The 26,965-nt window shown below is 40.8% G+C and overlaps 1 protein-coding gene across 1 annotated transcript in view; it reads right to left on the minus strand.

Moving 5' to 3' along the window:
• Positions 1-13,024: 13,024 nt before the first annotated feature.
• The window catches only part of CREG2 (cellular repressor of E1A stimulated genes 2), a 35,144-nt gene continuing 21,203 nt past the window's right edge, over positions 13,025-26,965 (minus strand). The window contains exons 3-4 of the mRNA XM_058684473.1: positions 19,448-19,561; positions 13,025-16,332 (exon numbers count right to left, since the gene is read on the minus strand). Of these exons, the coding sequence (XP_058540456.1) occupies positions 16,185-16,332; positions 19,448-19,561 (262 nt within the window). The 3' untranslated portion in view covers positions 13,025-16,184. The remainder of the gene's footprint in view (positions 16,333-19,447; positions 19,562-26,965) is intronic.

Raw genomic sequence — 26,965 nt, forward strand, 5'->3', positions numbered from 1 at the left:
GCTGTTACCTAAATGAATGCCTGTTATATTTGCTTACATGTTGCATTACTTCATAATTAACAACTGAAAAACATTAACATAGTGTCCAGCAACATCTCAAATGATGTTAGATAAGTTGAACTAACTTCAATTTGATTTTGTTGTCATAAAGAAACTAGTTTTCCATAACTTTTACAAAGCATACTGGAAAGTGAACAAATTTTCTTTTTTTTTACTTTTATGATATTTGTACAGTCTGTTTCTCCACACAATATTTAGGTTTCTAGTTAGAACTTATGTTTTAAGAATGCCTGGATGGCTCAGTTGGTTAAGTGCCTTGATTTAGGCTCAGGTTATGATCTCACGGATTGTAGGTTGGAGCCCTGTGTTGGGCTCTGCACTGAGAGCACAGAGCCTATTTGGAATTCTCTCTCTCCCCCCCCTCTCTACCTCTCCCCTGCTCATGCTTACACACTCTCTCTCTCAAAAAAATAAACATTAAAAAAACATATATTTTAGTGCATAGCATTCAAATTGATATTTTAATTCAAATATGAATTTGTTTGTTTGTTTCTTGGTTGTTTCTGAACCAAGAATGTAACTATCTGGTTAGTTGTAGGATTTTAGTATTAATTTGATGACTGGCCAGAATGGCAGGAAGAAATGAGAAAAGACCTATCCAGTAAAGGGTCTTACTGGGTACTGGGGAAATTACCCCAGAGATACCAATTCGGAGACACTGCCTATTAAAACTATTAGATTTCAGGACACCTGGGTGGCTGAGTCAGTTAAGCATCAGACTCTTGGTTTCAGCTCAGGTCATGATCTTACAGTTTCATAGGTTCAAGTCCTGCAGTGGGCTCTGCACTGAGAGTGTGGAGCCTGCTTGGGAGCCTGCTTGCTCTCTCTCTCTCTCTCTCTCTCTCTGCCCCTCCCCTATTTGCACTGTCTCTGTCTCTCTCAAAATAAATAAATAAACAAGTAAACAAACAAAAAACTATTAGATTTCAAAGAAAAAAAACCCCTAAAGGCCTGCAGGCAAATTTATCAAATAAATTACAAAAGAAAGAGAATTAGTCTGGCATCAAACTTTTTAGTCTACATACCAAGAAAGCAACAACACACACCATCAAAAAAAAAAAAAAAAAAAAGAAAAAAAGAAAAAAAGTAAGAAAACAAGGAAAGAAAGCATGATCCAAGGATTTTATACCCAGCCAAGTTGTCCTTCAAATATCAAGGCTAAAGAAAAGTAATTTTAGACATATAATAACATAGGGAAATCTGATCTATCAACTTCTTTGAGGATTTACTACAGGATGAGTATTATATAACCAAATGATGGCTTGGAAAGCTTCAGCAAACAGACTGATGGTGAGTATTTTGAAATATATAAATATACCTCTAAGATTAAAACAAAAGTGGGGACAGGGGCACCTGGGGGGCTCTGTTGGTTAAGTGCCCAACTCTTGGTTTTGGCTCAGATCATGATCTCATGGTTCGTGAGTTCGAGCCCCATGTCAGGCTCCATGCTGATGGTATACAGCCTGCTTGGGATTTTCTCTCCTTCTGTATCTCTGCCCCTCCCCTGCTCTCTCCCTCTCTCTCTCTAAATAAATAAACTGAAAAATTTTTTTAGAAGTGGGGACAAATGTAGAAGACCAATGTACAGAGGTTATATATTATGATAAAATTGAAAGAAGAAAACTAAAATATGGGAGAAGGGAGTCGGAAAGTGGAAAACTTAATAAGCTTATTGGTTATTGTAGACAATAGGTGGGCTTTAAAGGATACCAATTTAAAAATGAACCAGATCATAAAAATTAAATAAGAAAATAAAGGAGATGCCTACATGTGAGCCCTGAAACCATAAAACTCCTAAAACAAAACACAGGGAGTAATATCTTGGACATTGGCTTTAGCAACATATTTATGGATGTGTCTTTTCAGGCAATGGTAACAAAAGCAACAATAAAGTATTGGGACTTCACCAAAATAAAAAGCTTTGGCACAGCAAAGGAAACTATCGACAAAACATAAAGACAACCTACTGAATGTGAGAAAATATTTGTAAATGATGTAACCAATAAGAGGTTAATATCCAAAATATATCAAGAATTTATACAACTCAAACCAAACCAAACAAACAAAAAACCAAACAGTCCAATTAAAAATGGGCAGAGGGGTTGAATTGACATTTTTTCAAAGAAGACATACAGATGGCCAAGAGACACATGAAAAGATGTTCGACATCATTCATCATCAGGCACATGCAGATCAAAAACAATAAGATATCACCCTATACCTGTCGGAATGGCTAATATCAAGAAGACAAATAACAGGTGTTGCTGAGGATGTGGAGGAAAAGGAACCCTATGTGCTTTTGGAGGGAATGCAAACTGGTGCAGCAGCCACTGTGGAAACCAGTATGGAGGTACCTTAACATTAAAAATAGAAATACCACACAATCCAGTTATTCCACTATTGGGTATTACCCAAAGAAAATGAAAACACTAATTCAAAAAGGTACATGCATCCCTATGTCCACTGTGGCATTATTTACAATAGCCAGATTATGGAAGCAACCAAGTATCCATCAATAGATAAATGGATAAAAAAGATGTGGTATGCGATATATATATGTCATACACACACAGTAGAATATTACTCACCCATAAAAAGAGTGAGATCTTGCCATTTGCAACAATATGGATGAACCTGGATGGCATTATGCTAAATGAAATGTCAGTCAGAGAAAGAAAAATACCATGATTCCACTTATATGTGCAACCTAAAAAATAAAACAAAGCAAGAAAACAAACAGTAAAAGACTTAAATACAGAGAACAAACTGGTGGTCACCAGAGAGGAGATAGGTGGGAAGATAGGGGAGATAGGTGACCGGCATTAAGAGGTACAAACATCCAGTTATGAAATAAAAAAAAAAAAAATAGAAGAGAAAAGAGGGAAGCAAAGGCATTAAAAAATTACAAGGGACTTCTGCTTCTAGCATGATGGAGTAACAGGGATTGGATTTAGTCTCCCACTTGAAATGACTAAGACAAAGACAAAATATGTGAAGTCATGGTTTTTAGACCTGGCACATCAGATTATGGAGAAAAGTGATTCCTGAGGAATCACTCAATGTGAGACATGTGAGTGTCCACCTTGTTGTCTGGAGAGAATCTCCGTGTTGTGAGTGAGTCCAGCTAGAGCCCAGTGGTTTCCTGAATTGAGGAAATGGAATCAGGAGTCCTGGGAGGCCAAGATGGCTGGAGTGTGCATAGGAAAGTGCCAGACAGGAGAGAGCTGCGCGCGCGCGCGCGCACACACACACACACACACACACACACACACACAGTGCCAGAGATCTGCCAAGGGTCTATTTCTAGTCTTCAGCTGAGTATTGATCAGTGCATGCGTATGAGGAAACTACTCAAGGCTGTGGAAAGAATCAGCCTTTTAGATTAAAGGGAACAATCCTGGAAGCTCACACAGGGCTAAGAATTGTTCCTGTGCTCATGGGCTGGAGTGGGAAGCTTCCCAACTCATGGACAGTGAGTACTCAGAAACTTATTGCTTCAGTAATGGAGTCACATTAGTCACAGACTAAAGGTTGCTCTGATCCTACCTAACCAACCTAAAAAACAAAATTGAAAGGATCAAACTGTTTCTAAATAACTTCATCTCAGAACAACGTTCATTGATATTTATAGGAATACAAAAGCATCTAGCACCCCAAACAAGGTACAATATTCAGTAAAAAAGAGGCTGGTGAGGAGAAAAGCAGATCAACAGAATCAGGCCCAGAAATGACAAGATGATTAAATCTGTAGACAAAGCACACAGTTAATATAACTCTGCTTATTATGTTCAAGATGGAAAAGATTGACTGTGGTAAGTAGAGATAAGAAAGATATAAAAAGGACACAAATGGAAACTCTAGAGATGAACAACACACTGGAATTAACAGCCGATTAGATACTGCAGAAAACAAAAGGTGTAAGTTCAAAGGTAAACACAAGAAGAAAAACATGAACTTTCCTAAATACCAAAAATGTTTTAATAAATAAGAATAAAGAATGTGCAATCTTTAGGAAAAGAAGTACAGTAAATAAAATATATATTATAAAATATGACAGAGACCAAACATAACAGTTGCATCCATAAATATGAACGGGCATACTAACTCAGCTACAAAAAGAATACATTTTAAGTTTTCCTAAAATATTTTGATGTTGTCATAAAGGTGCTCTAGTTTTTTGCTTTCTTTTTTAAAGATTTTATTTTTAAGTAATCTCCACACCCACTGTGGGACTCCAACTCACAATCCTGAGATCAAAGTTTACCTGCTCCACCGACTGAGCCAGCCAGTGACCTAACTTGCTCAACTTTTGAGCTGTACAACATCCATGGGTAATACATCCTAACTCAAACAGTATTTGTATTCCAGACCTGAGGAAAGTGAGTATGCTGACTGTGTGTATGAGTATACACACACAACAACAAAGGCTTTCACAGGTTGCATTCATATTAACTTTATTTATTTTTAAATGTTAATTTTATTTTTTTTTTTTGAGAGAGAGAGAGACAGACAGACAAACAGAGCATGAACAGGGGAGGGGCAGAGAGAGAGGGAGACACAGAATCCGAAGCAGGCTCCAGCCTCCCAGCTGTCAGCACAGAGCCCAATGTAGGGCTCGAACTCACGAACAGTGAGATCATGACCTGAGCCAAAGTCAGACGCTTAACCGACTGAGCCACCCAGGTGCCCCTAACTTAATTTAAATACATGGTATCTTTATTCAAATAGGAATAGTACCAACTGGATTTAAATTCCCTAAGAATTCTAGCAAAGTACATAATGAGAATTCCTGACCTCAGAAACTATGTGACATGATAAATATGTGTTGTGTTCAACTGCTGAGTTTGGGGGTAATTTGTTACACCACAATAGATAACCAAAACATTGTGATGCAATCTATATCAACTAAGCAGGTGATATGGAAATTATTGGTTGTCATGTTAGGGCATCTCAAAACTTACTGGGTGGCTATAATTCAATCAATACTTAATCGGGTGCCTGGGTGGCTCAGTTGATTAAGTGTCCAACTTTGGCTCAGATCATGATCTCACAGTTTGTGGTATCAAACCCCCAACCCTCCCCCCCCCCCCCCGACTGGGCTCCGTGCTGATGGTGAGGAGCCTGCTTGGGATTCTTTCTCCCTTTCTCTCTCTCTGCCCCTCCCCAACTTGCACACACTCTAGCTCAAAATTAATAAACTTAAAATAAGATTAAAAAAATCAACACTTAATAAATTGTCGGAGACAGAATGTCTCATGGCTTACAGAACGATGCCTTGGAATACAGCCTCCTCAGTGATATTAAGCATTTACTCATCACCATCTTCTAGGGAGAGAGCCACTAAATCTGGATTATAAGAATAACTTGGCTGCATTCTCTGTTGGGGAATAAAGATGATCTTGTTTGCCTGTCTCTCAACCTAGATGAATAACCCCTTCTAGTCCATTCTACCCTTTTGATCTGTTTTATGCCCTTCAAACAACTCTTGAGTGATAATTCAGCTTTCCTGATGGTTTGGAAGTGGGGGGAGGTGGTTTGGAAGCGGGGTGTGGGGGGGTTGGGGGTTTGCTCCCTATTGTGAGGCAGGAGCATTAGGGTCTGTGGATGCGTCCTAGCTGGTTCACTTGCTCAGCCAACAGCTATCCCCACAAACCTCAAGTCTGACAAAGTCAGGTTTATTGGCTCAAGGAAATAGAGACTGCTACCAGCAGAGCCCTGGGGCATTTCACCAAACAAAGAGATAAGGTTTTTATGTAATATGGGGGAAGGGAATCTAGGTACAATTTAAATGAAGCAATGTTTGGATAGCCTCAGGACAAACAGGGCGTTGTAAGGGGTCGGTTTTGGGTCTAAACTGCAAATCAGACTCAGGGCTTTGTTTCTTGGAAATTAGCAAATTAAAATAGCTATATAATGTCTTGTCTAGAAAGTGCTTTTCTAGAGACTGAATTTGAGTTAAAATGGAAGGTGTTTCTCTACGTTAAAGACATAGATCTGGGCAAAAGTGGGATTTTTCATTCTCACTGATCTGACTTTAAACAGCAAAATTTCTGACAGCCGTTGATTTTAGAGTAAGGCTTCTCATCAAGAAGGCATAAGTCATTCAAAAGGGGTTTGTTATGACATTTGACAGCTGTAGCATGACCTTGGGAGTCATACTGTTTGTGTCCAGTTAACTTTTGCCACTGGCTTTGTGTCTGTTGTGCCAGCCAGATTCAGGGCAGGGCAGTTTTTCCTTTCTTAATATAGTGTCTGGAGAGAGGATTGTTTGAATCTTCATTTAAAAAGCTGGGGCACCTGGATGGCTCAGTCAGTTAAGCATCCCACTCTCGATTTTGGCTCAGGTCATGGTCTCACAGTTTGTGGGTCTGAGCCCCACATAGGGTTCTGCACTAACAGCACAGAGCCTGTTTGGGATTCTCTCTGTCCCACTCTGCCCCTACCCCACTCACGCTCCCTCTTTTAAAATACACAAACATTTAAAAAAAAATCACCAGCTCCTTTGCCAAAGGTAGTACACCACAGATGAACACAATAACAAAATAATTACCATGTTTAAAAACAAACAAAGCCCAAACAGTCATACTGTTTCACAGTTCCGAAACAGTCTCAGGTCAGCTACGTAATTCTTTCAAAATTATCTATTAAAAAAGTGGCATTCATGTAAGAGAGATCTAGAGCACAATCTTTAAAGTAATTAAAATATTGTATGACTTGGGAAATGTGAATCATGACAACAAATGTTTTTTATGCCAGGAGAACCTAAGAGATCAGTGCCATGCACATTTCTTTCTTGTTAGAAGGTGTTAATCAGTGTCCAAGCAGACAAACAAACACTCTAGATAATTGCAGTAAACAGGGATTAAAGCAGGGACTTAGCTACAAAGACATTGGAAGGGCTGGGAGGGAGGTGGGGATCATGGCAAAAGGTCCTACTGCCTGGCTGTAGGCACATTTGCATTGCTGTTCTTGTATTATTGAATCAAAATAAAAATTTGATACTGATCACAATTTGATACTGGTGGTGGTTCGGGGCATGGACGTGAGGTGCCGGCAATTGCTGGCTGCCTGACTCTGGGCACGGTTTCTCACTTGGCCCTCAGACGAGGGCCCACCTCCCAGGGTTGCTGCAATGACTAAACAGGGTATGCCTTACCTATGGCTTGGCTCGTAGCAGGCCTGGCACTCAGGAAATGCTCCACTGATTCATGGTCCTTGCATCCGCTGGAAGCAGCGTGGACAGCCACTCACCCTGGTGGAGAATGGAAGGAAAACTATATAGAGATGGCTGGGTCCTTCCAGAAAAACGGTAGCACTGAGAAGAGGGAGAGGAGGTTGGAGTCAGACAGTCCTGGCTTTAGTACCCATAGGTCCCCAGGAGTGTGCACATCTGAAGAGCTTGCTGAGGTACAGGTTTCCGCATGGAACACTGAAGCATTTTCTTCCTTGCAGGACAGATACAAACACTAAATGAGATTTTTTTTTTTTAAAGTATGTAAAATGCCTAGCTTGTAGCAAGAGTTCAATTCCAGGAATTTCTGTAATTAAGTAATTATTTTAGAAATAATTTAATATAATTGAAATAATTAAATATTTAGTTAAAAATCACTATCAAAATGTCATAAACTATTGTGACCTGTCATCATGTAAGGCGAAAACATTTACGTTTGTGTGTATGTTTTCAAAGGGGAGAGTTTGGTGTGAATGTATGTACACCACAGTCATTATAGGTGGCTCAGAGCCACAGTTTCTCTCTGGCCTAGATCCTGCATTCTGAATTTGGGATTTTCTCCCCGGATTCCAGGTTCTGAGAAAGTTGAAGTTCCCAGATATAGCCACCAGGCGGCGCAGCGATTCCTTGCCAGGGTGTAGTGAAAATCCAGGTTTGGAAGCCAGAAGTAGCGTGGGAAGCTCAGAAAGGGTCAGCAGTTTATCTGGAAGTGGTCAGGAGGATGCAAGACTTCAGTGAGGGGCAAGAAGGCTAGGGAGGTGAGTCACAGCAGGAGAAGGAATAAAGCAAATGTGTCAGTAAAAGGTACCCGTGGGACCCGGGGAGGGGCTCTGGCCCAAAGCCCACAGATAATTCATCCATTCTTGCCAAAACATTTGTTGAGCACTTACCGTGAGCCATAAGCAGGGCACGGTGTGAAATCAGCCCCTCGAGTAGGTCACAGGAGGAGTCTGACACATAAACAAATGACTAATATATAATGTGAAAATCACAAGACATGATGCCACCATCTCTTTAACCCTTATGATGAGCCAGGCACTTTATAATTTCCCTACGTTGCATATGAAGAAACTGAGATTCAAGAAATTCACTCGTTTCCCGAATTCACAAAGCTGAGAAACAATGGTTTCAAAGGCTATGTTAGGAGTGCTTTACCCATCATTACTCCTCTACTAAAAGAAGACAAAACAGCTCTGCTCCTTTAAAGCTCACCACTTGAAGTTAGTCTCGGCAAGCGTTGACAATAAGATGGTGGGCACTCCCCAGTGGGCTCAGGTGCCCCTCTTTCCCTCCCCTCTGCTGGCACCTCCCCATCTCCTGCCCAGTGTTCATTCACTGTCCAAGGCATCTGGCTCACCCTACCCACCATCTTCTGGTCACCCCAGCTGCCTCTCCCACAGCCACAGCCTGGCCTTGGTCCTCACTGACAGCTCAGCTCTAGAGAGCACTAGCTCACACATCTCCCTATTCATAGTGACTCGGTCTTCCCTCGGGTTGACTTAAGTACAGTTGGCTCCGCAGCTGTGAAAATTGGTAAAAGGAAACCTCATTTAAAATGGAGTGAGGAGGCCAGCAGGGGGAGCTCTAACGCCCTACCACTGGTTGTCAACTGCAGACCCAACAGGAACACTTACCTTGCACGTAGATACTTGAGTTAGCTACGGCTTCAGGGGCTTCACGGTGGAGGAGGGAGGAAGGGTTCTCTCCTCACCTCTCCAACAGCCCAGCCAATGAGAGACTGTCACAACTCAGCCAATGAAAAGCCACGGCACTTTGAACTCCCAGTTTACACCTGTGACTATTTCATTTAAAACAAACCCCCTCCCCCCATCCCCCATTTCTCCCACTCCTCTATGAAAGACTGGTCCTGTCCTTTGTGTTGTGTTGTGGGTTTGCCTATGATTTTGCCATGGCTTCCTTGTTCCAAGTTGCCATTCTCTATTTCTGAATAAACCCATTTTTTGATAGTAAAATAACTGACAGTTTTATTTTTAAGGTTGACAGCTATTCTTTGCTTCACTGGGTCCCCTTACAGCTAGTCCAGCTTCTCCCTGCACCAGCCTCTCCTGACTTCACTTCCTTCTTTCCCTGGTTTAGTTCCCATGACGCCGCATACCAGCCACGTTTAAAGAACACCGGAAGCTCCCCCTCATCTCGCTCTGTTCCGTGGTGCTGGCTTCTACCCCGCTAAGGCCTGTCCTTGCTCAGGACTGCATCCCGCAGCAGTGCTGGGAAACCTTGCAGCAGGGGAGGCTGTTGGGCGAGGAGAAGGGAAGGGGAATAGGACATTTTGAAAGGAGACGAGGGAGTGCTCATCGCAAGGGTTCAGAGTTCTCTGGGAGGGGAACAAGGGTGTGGGCTCCCAGGGCTGGACTGTGAAGATGTCTGACAGCTGCTTAAGAGAATGGGAAACACCCGAGGGGGATTTGGGCAGCGTGGAGGGCCCAGGTGAGGATGTGGACCCTGGATCTAAGCTGTGACCAATTGTGTGCTTGTGGTTTTCCCTGTTAACACTTGGCTGCAGAGACGGACAGTGAATTTATCCAGGGCAGGGTTTTGACATGTGGTTCCAACAGAAAACAGTGGGGATATTGGGGATACTGGCCGAAGTGCTGGAGAGAATCTACAGACATTACCAGATTACCTGGCTTAAAAACCTGCTTGTTTACTTATTGTTTACAAAACATAAACTTCCTGAGGGCAGGGCCTTGTTCTCCATGTAATCCTACATGTTGTGGTCACCTTCTTGAGTAAGGGAGTCAGACGCTGAGAATAAAGAACCTCAGGGTTCTGGCAGGACAGGAGGCTAAAGGAGAGAGGGTGTGGTTGAAGGTCTGAATGCACATTTCAGAGGCGGGTCACTGCAGGAGACTTGCTCAGGGTATGGGGGCCTGAGGTCCAATGCAGATGGGTGACCAATCCATCTCAGTTTGCCCAGACTTTCTGGACTCCACCACTGAAAGACCTATGTCCTGGAGAACCTTCAATCGTGGGTAAATTGGCCAACTGGTCATTAAATGGAGAACAAGAATATCTCCGGGAAGCCAGAATAGTGGTGGGTGGTCTATGGAAGCTGCAGGATTGATCATTCTTGTGAGCTTGTCATTTTTTGCCACACTCTATGTGGGACTCCTTAGGCATGTTTTCTCAGCAGTGAAAGGGAGCTTTTTCATAGCGCTGAAGTCTGGGAACAACAAGTATGCTAAAAATGGCAAATACTTCTAAGAGTGGCAACACCAAAGTGTGGCTACATCAGCATTTTCAAGTCTGCCAATTAAGCGCATGGTACTTAGAGCCTTAAAAAAATCACATCAACAAAGCTCCCCTGCAGATTCTTTCCTTTCTATAGGAAATTTAACTGCTGATTTATTCTAATAGCATCTATTTTCTTAGAAATCCAGTAATGTCAATTTGCAATATTATATGAAAGGACTGTACATAAATATCATAATTTTATTTAATTGAGCACGAGAATCATGTCAAGAATGAAATAGTCTTTGGTTAAATAGACATATCTAGTGTTGAAAATAGATTTCACACTCCACATGCATCACATAACATAGACAAACCATAGCTTTGTTATAATTCAAGTTTTATAATTGCTGTTATAGCAATCAAATATACATCAATAAATTATTCCAGAGAAGTTTTATTTTCAGAACAGAATTTGATGGCTAAATTATTGAAAATGAAATACAGATATTCTGGAAAAATTGTAGAAATACATTTCAACCAAAGAATAACTCTTTCATAATGAGTCAACATATACAAGGTATACTAGGGGCGCCTGGGTGGCGCAGTTGGTTAAGCGTCCGACTTCAGCCGGGTCACGATCTCGCAGTCCGTGAGTTCGAGCCCCGCGTCAGGCTCTGGGCTGATGGCTTGGAGCCTGGAGCCTGTTTCCGATTCTGTGTCTCCCTCTCTCTCTGCCCCTCCCCCGTTCATGCTCTGTCTCTCTCTGTCCCAAAAATAAATAAAAAACGTTGAAAAAAAAATTTACAAGGTATACTGAAGCAAGTAACATCAGAATTATACTCTGTGTCACCATCATAGATTTGTACAATCACTGTAAATAAACGTGGGGATCAGGCTATAGCTATTCACAGAAACAGAAGAATACTTTCCCAGAATATTTAAGAATATTTCAGGAAGATTCATGGAAATATAGTTCTTTGTTATAAATATCAGTGGAGAATCAGTATGTGGAGACTTGGATTCCTATATGCACCTATAGCTTACTCAACATGCTTATGTCAGAAACTTGAAGATATTGTCCCCTTCTAAGCGTCCCATGTAAAACCAATACAGAGATTTGTTGAATTCTTATTAATTTGTATTCAGTGTTAAATTGAATACATTTAGAAAACTTAAATCTTCTATCACTTTCACAAATGCATAGGTTGATGGTTGACAAAAGTAAACTAATGTTGTCTGTTCTGTTAGATTTTGGCACATGGCTCAGTTCTTCATTTCATTGGGGACTAACAAGATGTAGCATAAATGCTGGGGCGCCTGGGTGGCTCAGTCGGTTAAGCGTCCGACTTCGGCTCAGGTCACAATCTCACGTTCCGTGAGTTTGAGCCCCGCGTCGGGCTCTGGGCTGATGGCTCAGATCCTGGAGCCTGCTTCCCGTTCTGTGTCTCCCTCTCTCTCTGTCCCTCCCCCGTTCATGCTCTGTCTCTCTCTGTCTCAAAATAAATAAATGTTAAAAAAAAAAAATGCCTTATTAAGTAAGCTAAGCCATCAATTTTATTTGTATTAGACTTTTTACTCTGAGATAATTGCAGAAATTGTAGATTCACACGCAGTTGTAAGAAATAATACGAAGAGATCCTGTCTACCTTTTACCCAGCTTCTCCCAATGGTAATATCTTGCAAAACTATACCATATCACAATCAGGATTTTCATACTGGTATAGTCAAGATATAGAATGTTCCATCCCAAGGATCCTGTGTGTTACCCACCTCTCTCCTTCTCCACCCTCCTCCCTAGCAAACTCTAATCTGTTCTCAATTTCTAGAATTTTGCATTTCAAAATGTTGTATACATGGAATTCTACAGTATGTAACCTTGTGGGATTGACTTTTTCACTCAGCATAATACTCTGGAGATTCATCCAAGCTGTTGCTTGTATGAGAAATTATTTTTATTGCTGAGTAGTATTCCATGGCACAGATGTATCATATGTTTCACCAGCCACCCATTAAAGGACATCTGGTTGTTTACAGTTTTTGAATATTATGAATAAAGCTGCTATGTATATTCACGTACAAGTTTTTGTGTGAACATACGTTTTCACCTCTCTGGGACAAATGCCCAACAGTGCAATTGCTGAGTGGTGTGGCAGCTGCATGTTTAGTTTTATAAGAAACTGCCAAATGGTTTTTCAGAGTGGCTGTTCCATTTTCATTCCCCTCAGCTATATAAGACTGATCCAGTTTCTTTGCATCCTTACTATTATTTGGTGTTGTTACATTTTTAGCAATTTTGATGGGTGCTTAGTGGTATCTCATTGCAGTTTTAATTTGCAGTTCCCTAATGATTAGTGATATTGAGTATCTTTTCATGGGCTTATTTGCCATTTGTACATCTTCTTCAGTGAAAAGTCTGTATATGCTCTCCATTTTTTAATTGGATTTTTAAAAAACACTTGAGTTTTTGTGAGTTCTCCATATATTCTAGATACCAGTCCTTTGTTGGAAATGACTTGCAAATATTTTTCTCTCAGTCTGTATGTAGCCTATCTTTTCATTCCCTTAACATGGTCTTTTTCAGAGCAGAAGTTTAAAATTTTGATGTAGTGCAATCTATCCAACTTTCCTTTATGGATTATGCTTTTTGGTGTGAAAATACTCTTTGTTTAACCCTAGGTCCCTATGATTTTCTACTTTTTAAAAAAATGTTATAGTTTTACATTTTATGTTTAGAATTATGATCCATTTTGAGTTAATTTTTATACAAGGTGTGACAGGTAGGTTGAGGTTATTTGCCTGTGGATATCCCATTGCTGTAACACATTTATTGAAAAGACTATTCTCCCTCCATTGAAGAGGGAGTATACCCAACTGAGTATATTTGTGTGGATCTATTTCTAGATTTTCTATCCTGTTCTATTGATGTATGTGTCTGTTCCTCCATCAATAAATACCATACTATCTTGATTACTATAGCTACATAATAAGTTTTTATATTGAATAGAGTGATTTCTCCTACTTATTTTTCTTTTACAAGATTGTTTTAGTTATTCCAAGGCCTATGTCTTGGAACTCTTAGAATAAACTTGAATATGTCTACAAACTTTGCTGAGATTTTGATAGAAATTGGATTAAATCTATAGATAAATATGGGGAGAACTGACATCCCTGCTATTTTGTGTCTCCCAATCCATGAACATGGTATATCTCTTCATTTATTTAGACCTTTGATTTCTTTCATTAGTATCTTTTAATTTTCAGCATTTAGATCTTATACATGTTTTGATAAATTTATACCTAAGTATTTATTTTCTTCAGAGTGATTATAAATGATATTATGCTTTTAATTTTTGTTTCCACTTTGTTCATCTTTAATATTTAGAAATATGATTATATTTTGTGTGCTGATCTCACATCCTGAAATCTTGCTGAACCCACGAGTTCTTTCTTTTATTTTCTTTTTAACAGATTCTTTGGAATTTCCTATCATGTCATATGTAAACAGAGATATTTTTATTTCTTTCTTTCCAATCATATGCATTTAATTTCTTTTTCTTGCTTTATTGCCATGTGTAGAACTTCTGGTACAGCCTTAAACATTTTTATCAGTGTAAATGTCTGGAGATTTGCTAAAATGCGCTGGCCTGAATGAGGCCCATCATTCTCAAACAAGTGCATTTTTAACACTTTTCTTATCATCCAACCTGTCTAGAGTTCATTTCCTATAATTTGGATAAATAACTGATAACATTCATCAGTGGTTATAAATGGCACCCACACTGCAAAGTCCCTTGAAGCAACAGAGAGGTCTTTAATGAGCTAAGTGGAAACTGCTTATAAAAGCAAACTTAGCATAGGAATATTATTCATAAGACAGAACCAGGAGGTAGTGATGCTCAAAGAATGAAGGTGTGAGGTTGACTTATGGAGTATGTGGTATGTCCTTCCAGTTGTCCCCTCTTACCTCTAAATTGGTGATAGCAGTAATTTTAAACTCAGAAGTATGAAATACCATCAAAATTACCTTATTCTTATATATTAGAAATTGCTATTGTTAGGAACTCTTCTGAGAATTGACTTTTGACAAATAAAGACTTCTGTGCATCTTACTATGCTTTTAGTAAAAGGCACTTAAAAATATTTTGACGTCTCAAACTCTGTTCATGTCTTAATTTTTTAAACAAAAATATGATCATTAATAACATTTTTACTTATTTTAAAAATGTATCTTTCCTATATATAGTGTTGCGTTTTTATGTTATACGATGTACCTAACCCACCAGAGAGGGATTATGGCCATTATGAAAAGACAGAAAATGGGGTACTGCTTGATGCTTTATAGACTTCAATATAAGAGGTCTTGGATATATACACATAGGTCCTTAGAGGCCTTAGATGTGTACTCAGGTACAATGTAGTTTCTTGAAAAACCAGGAGCTCCTGCACATAATTTGTAGAAACATTTTAAATCTGTAGTAACAACCAAATTTCAGAGATGAATTTTTGTTTGTTTTGGTAGTTAACAGTGACAAATCATCATAGGCAGGCTAGTCATCGCTTTACTGATTTTGCCGATTCAATGAGTACCTGTGCATTTCAGTAACTCTCTTGTCTTTTTCTCAAGATTGGAAATGATCTAAGTACCACTCTATCCATTGTACGCAGTGAGTTCTGGAGTCAGGTCTTGGGGCATGGACCTAGCCTCTCTGAGCCTCAGTTTTCTCATCTGTAAGTAGCAATGATGATGTGAATCTCACTGGTTATAAGGCTTAAATGAGATGATCTTGCCAAGGGCCTGGTCTAAAGCTGGGCAGGGAGTGTGCCTTCAATTACTGACTTCTTTGCTTCCTCTTCTTACACTTTGTCCTGTTTCCTTCCCCTCTTCAGCCTCTCCCCTCTCCTCTCCACATACCACAGAACGAGACACTTCTTATTTTGGATGCCACACCTCATGCCTGAGAGAAGGGAACCCTCTGTCAGAAGCACTAGCAGTGGGGGTCTGGAGAGCTTGTTGCTGAGGCTGTCCCACCTCATTAGTGTATTCCCATGGCCTGCTTACACAGATAGGGCTGCGCACAAGTCTCTGTGTTCTTATGCCATTTTCATGTTACAGCGTGACCAAAGCTTCATAAGTAACTGATACATTCTAGCAAATGTGACTTCATAGTGCACCTGCAGTTCAGTACATGGCCATGGATAATCCGGAGACAAACAGTCCTGCATGCTCACCCCAAACTCAAGACTGACCGTGTGATGCACTTAGTTCCTTCATGGTTGCAGTGAGTTTCGAATCAAGACCGCTTTGGGCACAGCAAGCAACAAAAACACTCTCACGATACAGTGCAATCACATTGCACATACCTCTTTTTTTTTTTTTGTCCTAAGGAATGGAACGGCAACTGTCTCAACGTGTCACTTTGGCAACCAACAATGTTTCTCAAGTCGGTGAGACGGGTGTGAATACGATATGAACAAAGGCTATATATGTGAGTACCTGTGTGGATTGGGAGTTTGCAAATGACCACTTTAATATCCAGTCTGGCACAGGGTTCCCTGGCCACCCTCTCTCGTTCTGCTGTGAGGATGACAGGGCTGCTGCGAACCCTGGCAACGAAGAGTCAGCGGTCAGTCGCCGTCGGCAGCAGCACTTAAAAGATTTTCATTTCACGCAAACACCGAGCGCTTTCCTCTTACTGCATCAGGCCTTTCTTGGAACTGCCTTGAAGTATTCCTCCCTTGAAATGTCGGATACTCCACCATACCATTTCTGAAGCCAGATATGTTCTATCTTCATCTTCATAAAGAACCATTCATACTGACGAGGCCACTTCCTCAGAACTGGGTGTCTGTAGAAATAAAGGAGAGGTCACGACACAGCTGCTCTTATCAGGGGGTGTCCCTCCCAGGGCACCGCTCCAGAGTCGGCGTATCACTGGGCAGGTCATCCAGCCCTTCAGACTCCAGGCCTCATTTGGGCTGAAGCCAGAGGCGGATGCCAGGGAGCCAAGGATGGGGACTGGGGCAGCCTTAGGAAGGCAGGAAACTGCCATCTGCACAGAGGGGCAGCCCAGTCTTGCACCAGGCTCCTTGGTTCGGATCCCAGGCGGGCTGCTGATGAGCTGTGGTGCTTCATGGGCTATTTGCCCTCTCAAACCCCGGTCTCCTCACCGTCAGGGGGACCGACAGTGACGGTGCTCTGATTGTGGGGCTGCGGGGGGAGCAAACAACTCTGCACACATAAAGCACCTGCACAGAGCAAGCGCTCAGTGAATGCCGGTTGCTGTTATCAGGAAACATAAAGAAAGGCGTTATGTATCTCTGTCTCTATGAGACGTCAAAAGAATTGTGGGCCTCCGAAACAAATCTGCTCGGGGGGAGATTTCCATTCCTGCAGCAGGCTTACAAGTTTTGAACCAAGTTGAGAGTCAGACAGAGTGGACAGGGAACATCACGTTCCACCTTCTGCTTACTGACTTGCTTTCTCTCTCACGTGTAACCCTAAACACAGGCACTGTCAGTGCAAAGCCTGACGTGGGGCTTGAACCCATGAACCGTGAGATCATGACCTGAGCTGAAGTCGGATGCTCAACCAACTGACCCACCCACGTGCCCCAGCCCACTTCTTTTAAACTTCATAAAAATTGGGGCACCTGGGTGGCTCAGCCGGTTAAGTGTCCGACTCCTGATTTCAGCTCAGGTCATGATCTCACGGTCGTGAGATCAAGCCCCATGTCTGGCTCCACGCTGGAGCCTGTTTGGGATTCTCTCTCTCTCTCTGCCCCTCCCCCACTGGCATGTGTGTGTTCTCTCTCTCAAAACACATCAATAAACATGAAAAAAAATAAACTTCATAAAAATAAAAATTTTACTCATATCTAAAAATGTTATAAAAATTCGAAGACCAAGTGCAGACTGGGAAGAACATTTGCAACAATGCATATGCAATAATAGGCTGATGACCTTTTATAAAAAAATATATTTTGAAATAACCATAAACTCACAGAGAAGTTGAAAAGTACAGTACAATGAACTATTTCTTCCCCCCTAAACTATTTGGAAATAAGTTGGAAATAAGCTGATGTGATGCCCCAATACTCCAAATACTTGTGCAGCCAAGATGATAAAAGGTTGTTGTTATCTTAAGCAAACACGTTTTGTACTTGCAGCCAGAACACATTTTGGCACCTGCAACTATAACAAATCCCAGAGGGCACTGGTTTTGCATCCAGGCAGTGAGGGCAGGGGGAGGGACCTGGAGGAGACTGACAGCAGGGGTTTAAAAGAAGGTAAAGATAAAGTTAGTGGAAGCAGGAGGTAAAGGCACCCTCGTAACATGGTGGTGGAAAATTCAGCAACACTGTGCCTACAGAAAGTACGGAATGAATTTAATGAACGCAATGGTCTCCCTAGGGTTTTCACCTAGTCTCACTGCCTATCATAACATGAAAGAGGAGGGTTTAGAAGGAAAGAGGACAGCTGGGCCGGGGCGCCTGGGTGGCTCAGTCAGTAAAGCGTCTGACCAGCTCAGGTCATGATCATGGGGTTCATGAGTTCAAGCCCCACATCAGGCTCTCTGCTATCTGCACAGGGCCAGCTTTAGATCCTCTGTCCTCCTCTCTCCCTGCCCCTCCCCCTCTCTAGAAAATAAATAAACATTAAAAAAAGAGGACAGTGAAGTTAAAAAATAAATCACACACACACACACCCCTATGCTCTTTTCTCAATCTATGTACTGAAAACCACACGTTCATCTTGATATATCCAATCGCAATCCAATTCCAGAGTTCACTCTCATTTTCTCCGTTTACGTGTAAAAAACCCCTCCCTGTGGTATGAGAAACCAGGGTTCCCCTGTACTTACCGTGTTTACTTATTTGATGGTTCCCCTGTATGTAAAATCTTCCACCTCCTTTGGGGTGTGGGTAGCTCCTGCAGCTTACAATTTGCTTTCGTCTTACTCTTCCACTAACTAACACGAAGTGTGAATCTGCCTGTTTTCATTGCCTGTGCCTCTGGGAAGACACACAAAGCTCCTAGCCCCAGCTCCACCCTTCCACTCCCTGCTGCCCTCCCTGCACAGACACCCTCCTGACCCATGGGAGACCACCCCTCCAAGCAGGCACCCTCCTTACCTTTCACGAGCTCTGGGCCTCCTGCCTCCTGCTAACTGGTCTGCCTTCTGGCACATTTTGATCCCTACAGCGGTGATTTTTGAACTTTAGTAGAAATGCTAATTTCCTGGGACCTGCTTTTAAAATTTAGATTGAGTCTTACATCCAGAGAATCGGATTCAGTTAAGCAGGTCAGGGCAGGAGGGTGGGGGCAGAAAGCCTGTCTATGCAAGAATCCTCAGTGGGTCAGATGTAGGTGTGAGAGGACCACACTGAGAAGTGTTCTTTCACTTCTGGATGTATGAAAATGTCTGTTTTCTGGACTTCTCTACAAAGCCTCAATTATTTACTTCCATTTTTTAAATTTTTAAATGTTTATTTATTTTTTGAGAAAGAGAACAAGCCAGGGAGGGGCAGAGAGAGACAGGGAGAGACAGGGAGAGAGAGAATCCCAAGCAGGCTCCACACTGTCAGCACAGAGACAGACACAGGGATCGAACTCATGAACCATGAAATCATGACCTGAGCCAAAACCAAGAGTTGGATGTTAACTGACTGAGCCACCCAGGAGCCCCTGGTTATTTCCATTTCAAGGCAGGGTGTTGTAGAGGGTTGCAAGTGCACAGGGAAGAGCGCCTGGAATCCCTCAGTGTGGGGTGCTGTCTAAAGGCAGGGTGAGGCCACGGGAAGACAGTCTGCCTGGCCTCTGCTGTCACCTGCAGCATGTTGCTGATATCACAGCTCAGACCTTCACTATCACTGCTTCAGAGGCATCACATGGCACAGTCCTGACTTCTGCTTTTTATTACAGTGTATTTCTGGACAAACCAACTTCAAAGCATATACAAACCTTGAAAACATGGCTTGCTTGGCAAATTCTATTTCTTCTGGAGACACTGCAGTCATCTGGCCAGTGAGCGTCAACCGGGCACATCGGGGGTCTTCCGGGTCGACGATATTTTTTCTGCATTCAAAGAATGTTTTTCACTTATTAAAATGATGATAGAACATAAGCCTGAAATACCAAGAATTTTACTAAAAATTAAAAAGAGCAGTCACATGGCTGGGTCTATCATTGAAGTTTTTACACTATCTATAATTACTTTAAAATACTTTGGCACACGGGGTGCCTGGGTGGCTCAGTTGGTTAAGTGTCTGACTCTGGATTTCAGCTCAGGTCATGATCTCACCTTCCGTAAGATCGATCCCCATGTCAGGCTCTGTGCTGACTGTGAAGATCCTGCTTGGGATTCTTTCTCTCCCTCTCTTCCTGCCTCTCCCACCCACTTTCTCAAAATAAATAATAAAGGAACAATAAAAACATACTTTGGCACTGGCTGTGTGAGAGGTGTGTTTGGGTAAGTGAGACATTAGCCTGCACCCTGGGGGTGCATCTAGTCAAGGGTGCACATTCTGCAAGACCCCAGTTGGGAGCCACTGTCCGGAATCCTGTTGCTATTCTTCACAACCTTAGGGATACCACTCAAAGACAATAGGAGTTGTGCTCCAGAAGTAAGGCAATACATCTGCCTGGATCCAGCGGTGACTGAGGTGAAGGTTTTCTGACATCACAATCAGAATGTGGAGGGTCCTCCTTCAGTGTAAGCGATGTTGGAAATAATGAGAACATCAGCGTGACTGTATTTGTAACTGCCTGCTAATGAGTGTTTCCATGGTGACAGAATTCTTCCAAGACTTGGCTTTCATTGAAAGAGTCACCTGGCAGTGAGGATGTACTTTGTATTCTGGATATCACTCTTTTTCCAGGTGAATATAATTCTAATATAAATATAATATGATATGATATGATACAATATAATTCTCCTAATTAGTAATCCTCCTAACTAGGGTTGCCAGCTAAAATACTGTATGACACATAGTCATGTGACAATAGTTGTTTACCTGAAATTTAATTTTTTAAAAAAATTTTAATGTTTATTTATTTTTGAAGGAGAGAGAAATAGAGCATGAGTGGGGGAGGGGCAGAGAGAGAGGGAGACACAAAATCTGAAGCAGGCTCCAGGCTCTGAGCTGTCAGCACAGAGTCCAATGTGGGGCTCGAATTCATGAGCCGTGAGATCATGACCTGAGCTGAAGTCGGTCGCTTAACCAACTGAACCACCCAGGCGCCCCTGAAATTTAATTTTTTACAGCTTTATTGATATATATATAATTCACCCTTTTTTTAAAAATTTTTTTTTAATGTTTATTTATTTTTGAGACAGAGAGAGACAGAGCATGAACGGGGGAGGGCCAGAGAGAGAGGGAGACACAGAATCGGAAGCAGGCTCCAGGCTCTGAGCCATCAGCCCAGAGCCCGATGCGGGGCTCGAACTCATGGACTGCAAGATCGTGACCTGAGCTGAAGTCAGACACTTAACCGACTGAGCCACCCAGGCGCCCCTAATTCACCCTTTTAAAGTGCACCGTTGAGGGTTTTCAGAATATTCACAGTTGGGCATCCATCACCATTATCTAATTTTAGAACATTTTCATCACCTACCCACTACACCCTTTGCCCATTAGCAATGATTCCTCATTTCTGACCCTTTACCACATCCTGAGCAACCGCTGATCTACACTCCATCTCTAGAGTTGCCTGTTTTGCCCACGCTGATGGAATCATACCATATGTGGGCTTTTGTGACTATCTTCTTTCACTTAGCATAGTGACTTCAAGGTTCATCCATGTTTTAACCTGTATTGGCACTGCATTGTTTTTATTGCTGAATATTCTTTATTGTATGGATAGACCACACTGTGTTTACCAGTTCATCAGTTGATGGGCATTTGGGTTGTTCCCATTACAAATAATGCTGCTATGAACATGTAGGCACATGCTTTTCCGTGGATGTGGTTTTTAGAGGTGGAACTGTCAGAAAGGGAATTGACGGATCCTACGGCAACTCTACGTTTAACCTTTTGAGGAACAGCCAGACTGTTTTCCAAAGCAGCTGCACTAATTTACATTCCCACCAGCACTGTATGAAGTGAATTCCTTCATATTTTTGAGGGCACTTGTTTTAGTCTGTCCTTTTCATTCTAGCTGTCTTAGTGTGAAGTGATCTCACTGTGGTTTTTATTTGCATTTCCCTGATGGCTAATATTGACTATCTTTTCATGTGCTTACTGGCTGTATGTATATCTTTGCAGAAATGTCTATTCAAATCCTTTGTCCATTTAAAATTGGGTTCTTTTCCTTTTTATTATTGAGTTGTGAGAGTTCTTTGTATATTCTGAATACAAATCCCTTTCCAATATGTGATTTAAACGTATTTTTTTTTCATTTTCTTGGTACTGTTCTTTGTATTATTATTTTTTTTTTTTTAATTTTTTTTTTCAACGTTTTTTATTTATTTTTGGGACAGAGAGAGACATAGCATGAACGGGGGAGGGGCAGAGAGAGAGGGAGACACAGAACCGGAAACAGGCTCCAGGCTCCGAGCCATCAGCCCAGAGCCGGACGCGGGGCTCGAACTCACGGACCGCGAGATCGTGACCTGGCTGAAGTCGGACGCTTAACCGACTGCGCCACCCAGGCGCCCCCTTTGTATTATTTTTATGATTATTTTTGTTTTAGAGAAAGAAGGAGAGAGTAAGAAGGAGAGAGTAAGAAGGAGGGGAGAGGGGCAGAGGGAGAGAGAGAGAATCTTAAGCAGGCTCCATGCTCAGTGTGGAGCCTGATTGGGGCTCGATCCCATGACTCTGGGGTTATGACCTAAGACGAAATCAAGAGTTGGATGCTCAACTGACTGAGCCACCCAGGAGCCCCTTGATGGTGTTCTTTGATGCACAAAAAATTTTTTTTTTTAAATTTTCATCAAATCCAAATAACTTCTTTTTCTTCTGTTTCCATTTATGATTTTTTTAAAGCTCCCAGCAACCTAGGGCAAAGGATATTTATCAAAATCCTACCCATATGTTATGTTTTATCTCATAGAACAAGACAGCATTCATATTATTAGATATTATGGTTTTTGTAGTAATATAAGAAATAGAAATATGTATAAAGATTGAGAAATAATAAGCATACTTGTAGTTATTTGCAAATGACATGACTGTATAGAGAGGAAAATGCAAAAGAATCCACACTCAGAATATTAGTGTTAAGAAAAAGCTCAGCAAGATTGTTGAATTCAAGAACAATAAACAACTGCATTGCTACTTATAAGAAAAAAACTATTTTTGAAGTACATTTTATATACTAAAAGGTATATAGATGGTAACTAAACCTATAAAATACCTGGGGATAAATTTAACCCAAAAATGTGTAATACCTTGGTGGAAAAAATTATGACTTTATTGAAATACATAAATGGCCTAAGTAAAGAGAGGGTTGGTTATACCAAATACGTGAATGGGAAAACCCAATTTAAAGGAGATTAATTTCTAGAGATGCTATAATTTCAGTTCCAATTCTGATATATATATTTTTAATAAAACAAAACAAGCTGAATCTAAACTTCACATGGGATAACAAAAGTCTGAGAATAGTCAAAACCACTATAAGGAAGAACAACATGGTGGGAGCGCTTCCTCTACAGATAACCCTAACATAAAACCATATTAATTAAGGCAGTGGGTATTGGTACAAGGACAGACCAAGGGAACAGACTGGAAGACCCAGAAATAGACCCATGCTTATATGTTATTTCACATACAACAAAGACTGAATTAGAAATTAGCAGGTAAAGTTCTAATTATTCAATAAGTGGTGCTGAAAAAAATGGTTGTCTGGAAAAAAATCTAAAAAATCAGACCATGTATAAGTAAATTCTAAATTGAATTAATGAGTTAAATGTATAAAGCAAAGCCTTAATACTTTAAGGATAAAATATTTATGACTTCAGGGTTGGAAAGAATTTCTTAAAGATGACACAAAATGCTCAAACCACAAAGGTAGATGAATGTGACTTATTAAAATTAAATCTTTCTTCAATAAAAGATTTCATAAGTTAGCTATGGGTGAAGTCTATTCATTACCACTATGATTTCTTATTCTATCGGTGAGTGTGGTAAGTGGAATTCTGGGATGGCCTCCATCATCTCCACCCCTAGTACTCTGCCCTGTACAATCCCTTGTCCTTGAATGTGGGCAGGAGCTGGGACTCTCTTCTAGCCAAGAGAATATGGCAAAAGTGAAGCACTGGTAATCCCATGCTTATAAGATACCACAGCCAGTGAGACTGACTTAGAGACTGTGGGAGGGAGGGAGAGAGAGAGAGAGAGAGAGAGAGAGAGAGAGAGAGAGAGAGAGAGAGACTGTCTTACCCATGGGAGACACCCTTCTATTGGCCTTTAACAGGTAAGCTGTTGTGAGGTGACCTGCCTTGGCTGTGGAGAGAATGGGCGGTGGCTTCTAGAAGCTGTGGACTCAGTCCTACAACCACAGGGAACTGAACTGTTCCACAAGGAACACTCACAGGTGCTAGAAAGAGGACCAGAGCTCCAGAAAGTGTTGCGGCCCCACTGACATCTTTCAGCTTTGGGAGATTCTGAGCAGAGGACCCAGTTCAGCCAAGTCCAGAATCCTCGCCCACAGAAACTATATAACAAGTGTGTGCTACTTCAAGTCTCTACGTTTGTGTCAATTTGTTACACAGCACAGAAAATGAATACAGTGTGTGTGCTGAAACTATAATTTTTAACTGACAATTTTTTTCAGTTACATTGTTAGTTACTGATTTCCAACCTACATTTTGGTCAGAAAGTTATCCATATAGGTATCTATTGTTTGATATTTGTTAAAATCAGCCTTAAAGCCTCATGGTCAATTGCTGTGCGCCCGAATAGGATGGACATTCTCTAACTGTTCGGTGCAAGGTTCTGCAAATTACCATTACTGCAAGCTTAAGTGTCTTCAAATCTCTTACCTCATTGCTATTTTTGTTTTTGTTCTCTTACTCTATTGATTATTAAAGGATGTGTTAAATATTTTCTGGACTTAATTTCTGGATATCTATCCTTGACACACACACACACACACACACACACACACACACACTTACTTTTCTTCCTCCCAAAGTAGTTCTATCATAATTTTTACTCTATTCATACAAATATTGTGTTTGCAGTGACACAGTGTTTACTAAGCCATGTAGTACACTATGAATAAACTTCCTTTTTATACAACCTTTTGGTTTCATTTGGAATTAGTTAATAACTTCCCCTTTATCTTTCTTTTCTTTTTTTTTCTTTTGCTTAGTAGTTTTCTATGAACCTACCATTTATTCATTCCCAAACTTTTCTTTTTAGCATAATCAAATATAAGACATATTCCATCATATTCAAAAGAACTGAAAACATAATTTCATATAAAAACTCGTACATCATTGTTGATAGTAGCAGCATTTATAACAACTCCAAAGTAGAAATAACCTGAATGGCACAAAAATAGACAGAATGTGTGATAGCTATTCAATGGCATATTGCTCAGCTATAAAAAGGAATGAACTACTGGGGTGCCTGGCTGGCTCAGTTGCTGGAGTGTGCAACTCTTGATCTCAGGGTTGTAAGTTTGAGGCCCACACTGGGTGTAGAGATTAGTTTAAAAAACACTTTGGGGCATCTGGGTGGCTCAGCTGGTTGAGTGCTTGACTCTTGGTTTTGGCTGGAGTCACGATCTCACAGTTTGTGGTATCAAGCTTAGCGTTGGTCTCTGGAGACTACTCGGGATTCTCTCTCTCCCCCTCTCTCTCTGCTTCTCCTCCACACACACACACACTCTCTCTCAAAATAAATTAAAAAAATAAACTTAAACAAATTTATAAAATGTATATGTTCTCTCACTGCTGAAAAAAAATGAATGAAGTACGGATAGCATGGATAAACTTTGAAGATACTTCAAGGTGTGTGTGTGTAAAATTTATATGTATATATATGCAGCATATGCAAATTCATAGAGGCAGAAAGATTAGTGGCTGTAAGGGCTGGGAAGAAGAGGAAACAGGAAGAGAAAGCTAAGCTAATGTGTATGGGGCTTATCTGGGGGGAAATAAAAATATTCTCAAATTAGATAGTGGTGACAGATAGATGCAAAACGTTGTCAGTATTCTAAATGTCAGTGAACTTCACACTTTAAAGGTTGAATTTTATGGTATGTGAACTATATCTCAAGTAAGAAAAAAGTAGCATTCCACTGAGTTCACTTTTTCCTTCTTGGGGACTGTCATCCTCTGGGTCCTACCTGTACCGTTTGCTTTTATGCTTGCTACATGACCGTAATCTGGAGAACTCCCTCTATTGTCAATGGGGAATTTCCCCATCCTGTGTTGGATCACTTCTTTCCCTGGGCTGCCATCTTCCTCGTTCTTCTCATTTTGGTAGAATGGTTCTGTCAAAAATATATATGTTTTCTAAGAAAAAGTTCAGTGGAAGTAAAATTACCTGAGGTTTTGTATGTTTGAGAATGTGATTAGTTTCCTTTCATTCTTGATGGATAGTTTGGCTAAGTATTAAATGCTATGTTTGCAATGATTACACCAAATAATGTTGAAGGTACTGCTCCATTCCAGTGTTGCTGATTAAATAGTCCAGTGTGATCTTCTTCCTTGCTCTTTTGTATGTGACCTTGTGCCCTTGCCCCTCTGAAAGCTTTCAGAAACTAATCTTTACCGATGAGTCCCTGAAACTGCACAATGATGTACCTTGATACAGGCTTTCAAAAAAATCCATTGTTCTGGGTACTTGGTGGATTGTTTTAAACCTGGAGACTCATGTCTTTTGGTTTGGGGGAATTTTTCTTCAGTTCTATCTGGCAATTTTTTTCCTTTCATTTTCTCAATTCACCTTTTCTGGAATTCTTTTATTTTGGCTTTTGGACCTTTTGGATTGGCCTTTTAATTTTCTTATTATTCCTCTCATATGTTTCATCTGTTTCTTTTTATTCTACTTTTTGGCAGATTACTTCAAATCTACCCTCAAATGCTTCAGTTGAATTTTTAATTTTTGCTACCACATTTTTAATTTAAATTTAATTTTTCTTAATTTTAAGCAGGCTACATGACCAGCATGGGGCTTGATCTCACAAACCATGAGATCATTCCCTGAGCTGAAATCAAGTCAGATGTTTAACTGACTGAGCCACCCAGGCACCCTTCATATTTTTAATTTTTAAGGGTTCTTTCTGTTTGTTCTCATGGAGTGTTTTTATTTTAAAGCCTATTCTTCTGCAGTATATTGTCTTCTGTCCTGAAAAATTGCTTCCTTCTCTTTGTATTGTTTTAATTTTTCCTAGTTCTTTTTATCTGTTCATTTTGCATGGTAGAGACTTTCCTCAAATGTTTTCCTTGGCTGTTTATTCATATTTAAAATGTGTCACCCAGGAGGGGCCCCTGGGTGGCTCAGTCGGTTGAGCAGCTGACTTCCG

The sequence above is a fragment of the Neofelis nebulosa genome, chromosome 9 (assembly GCF_028018385.1).
Source record: "Neofelis nebulosa isolate mNeoNeb1 chromosome 9, mNeoNeb1.pri, whole genome shotgun sequence".
Taxonomy (NCBI): domain Eukaryota; kingdom Metazoa; phylum Chordata; class Mammalia; order Carnivora; family Felidae; genus Neofelis; species Neofelis nebulosa.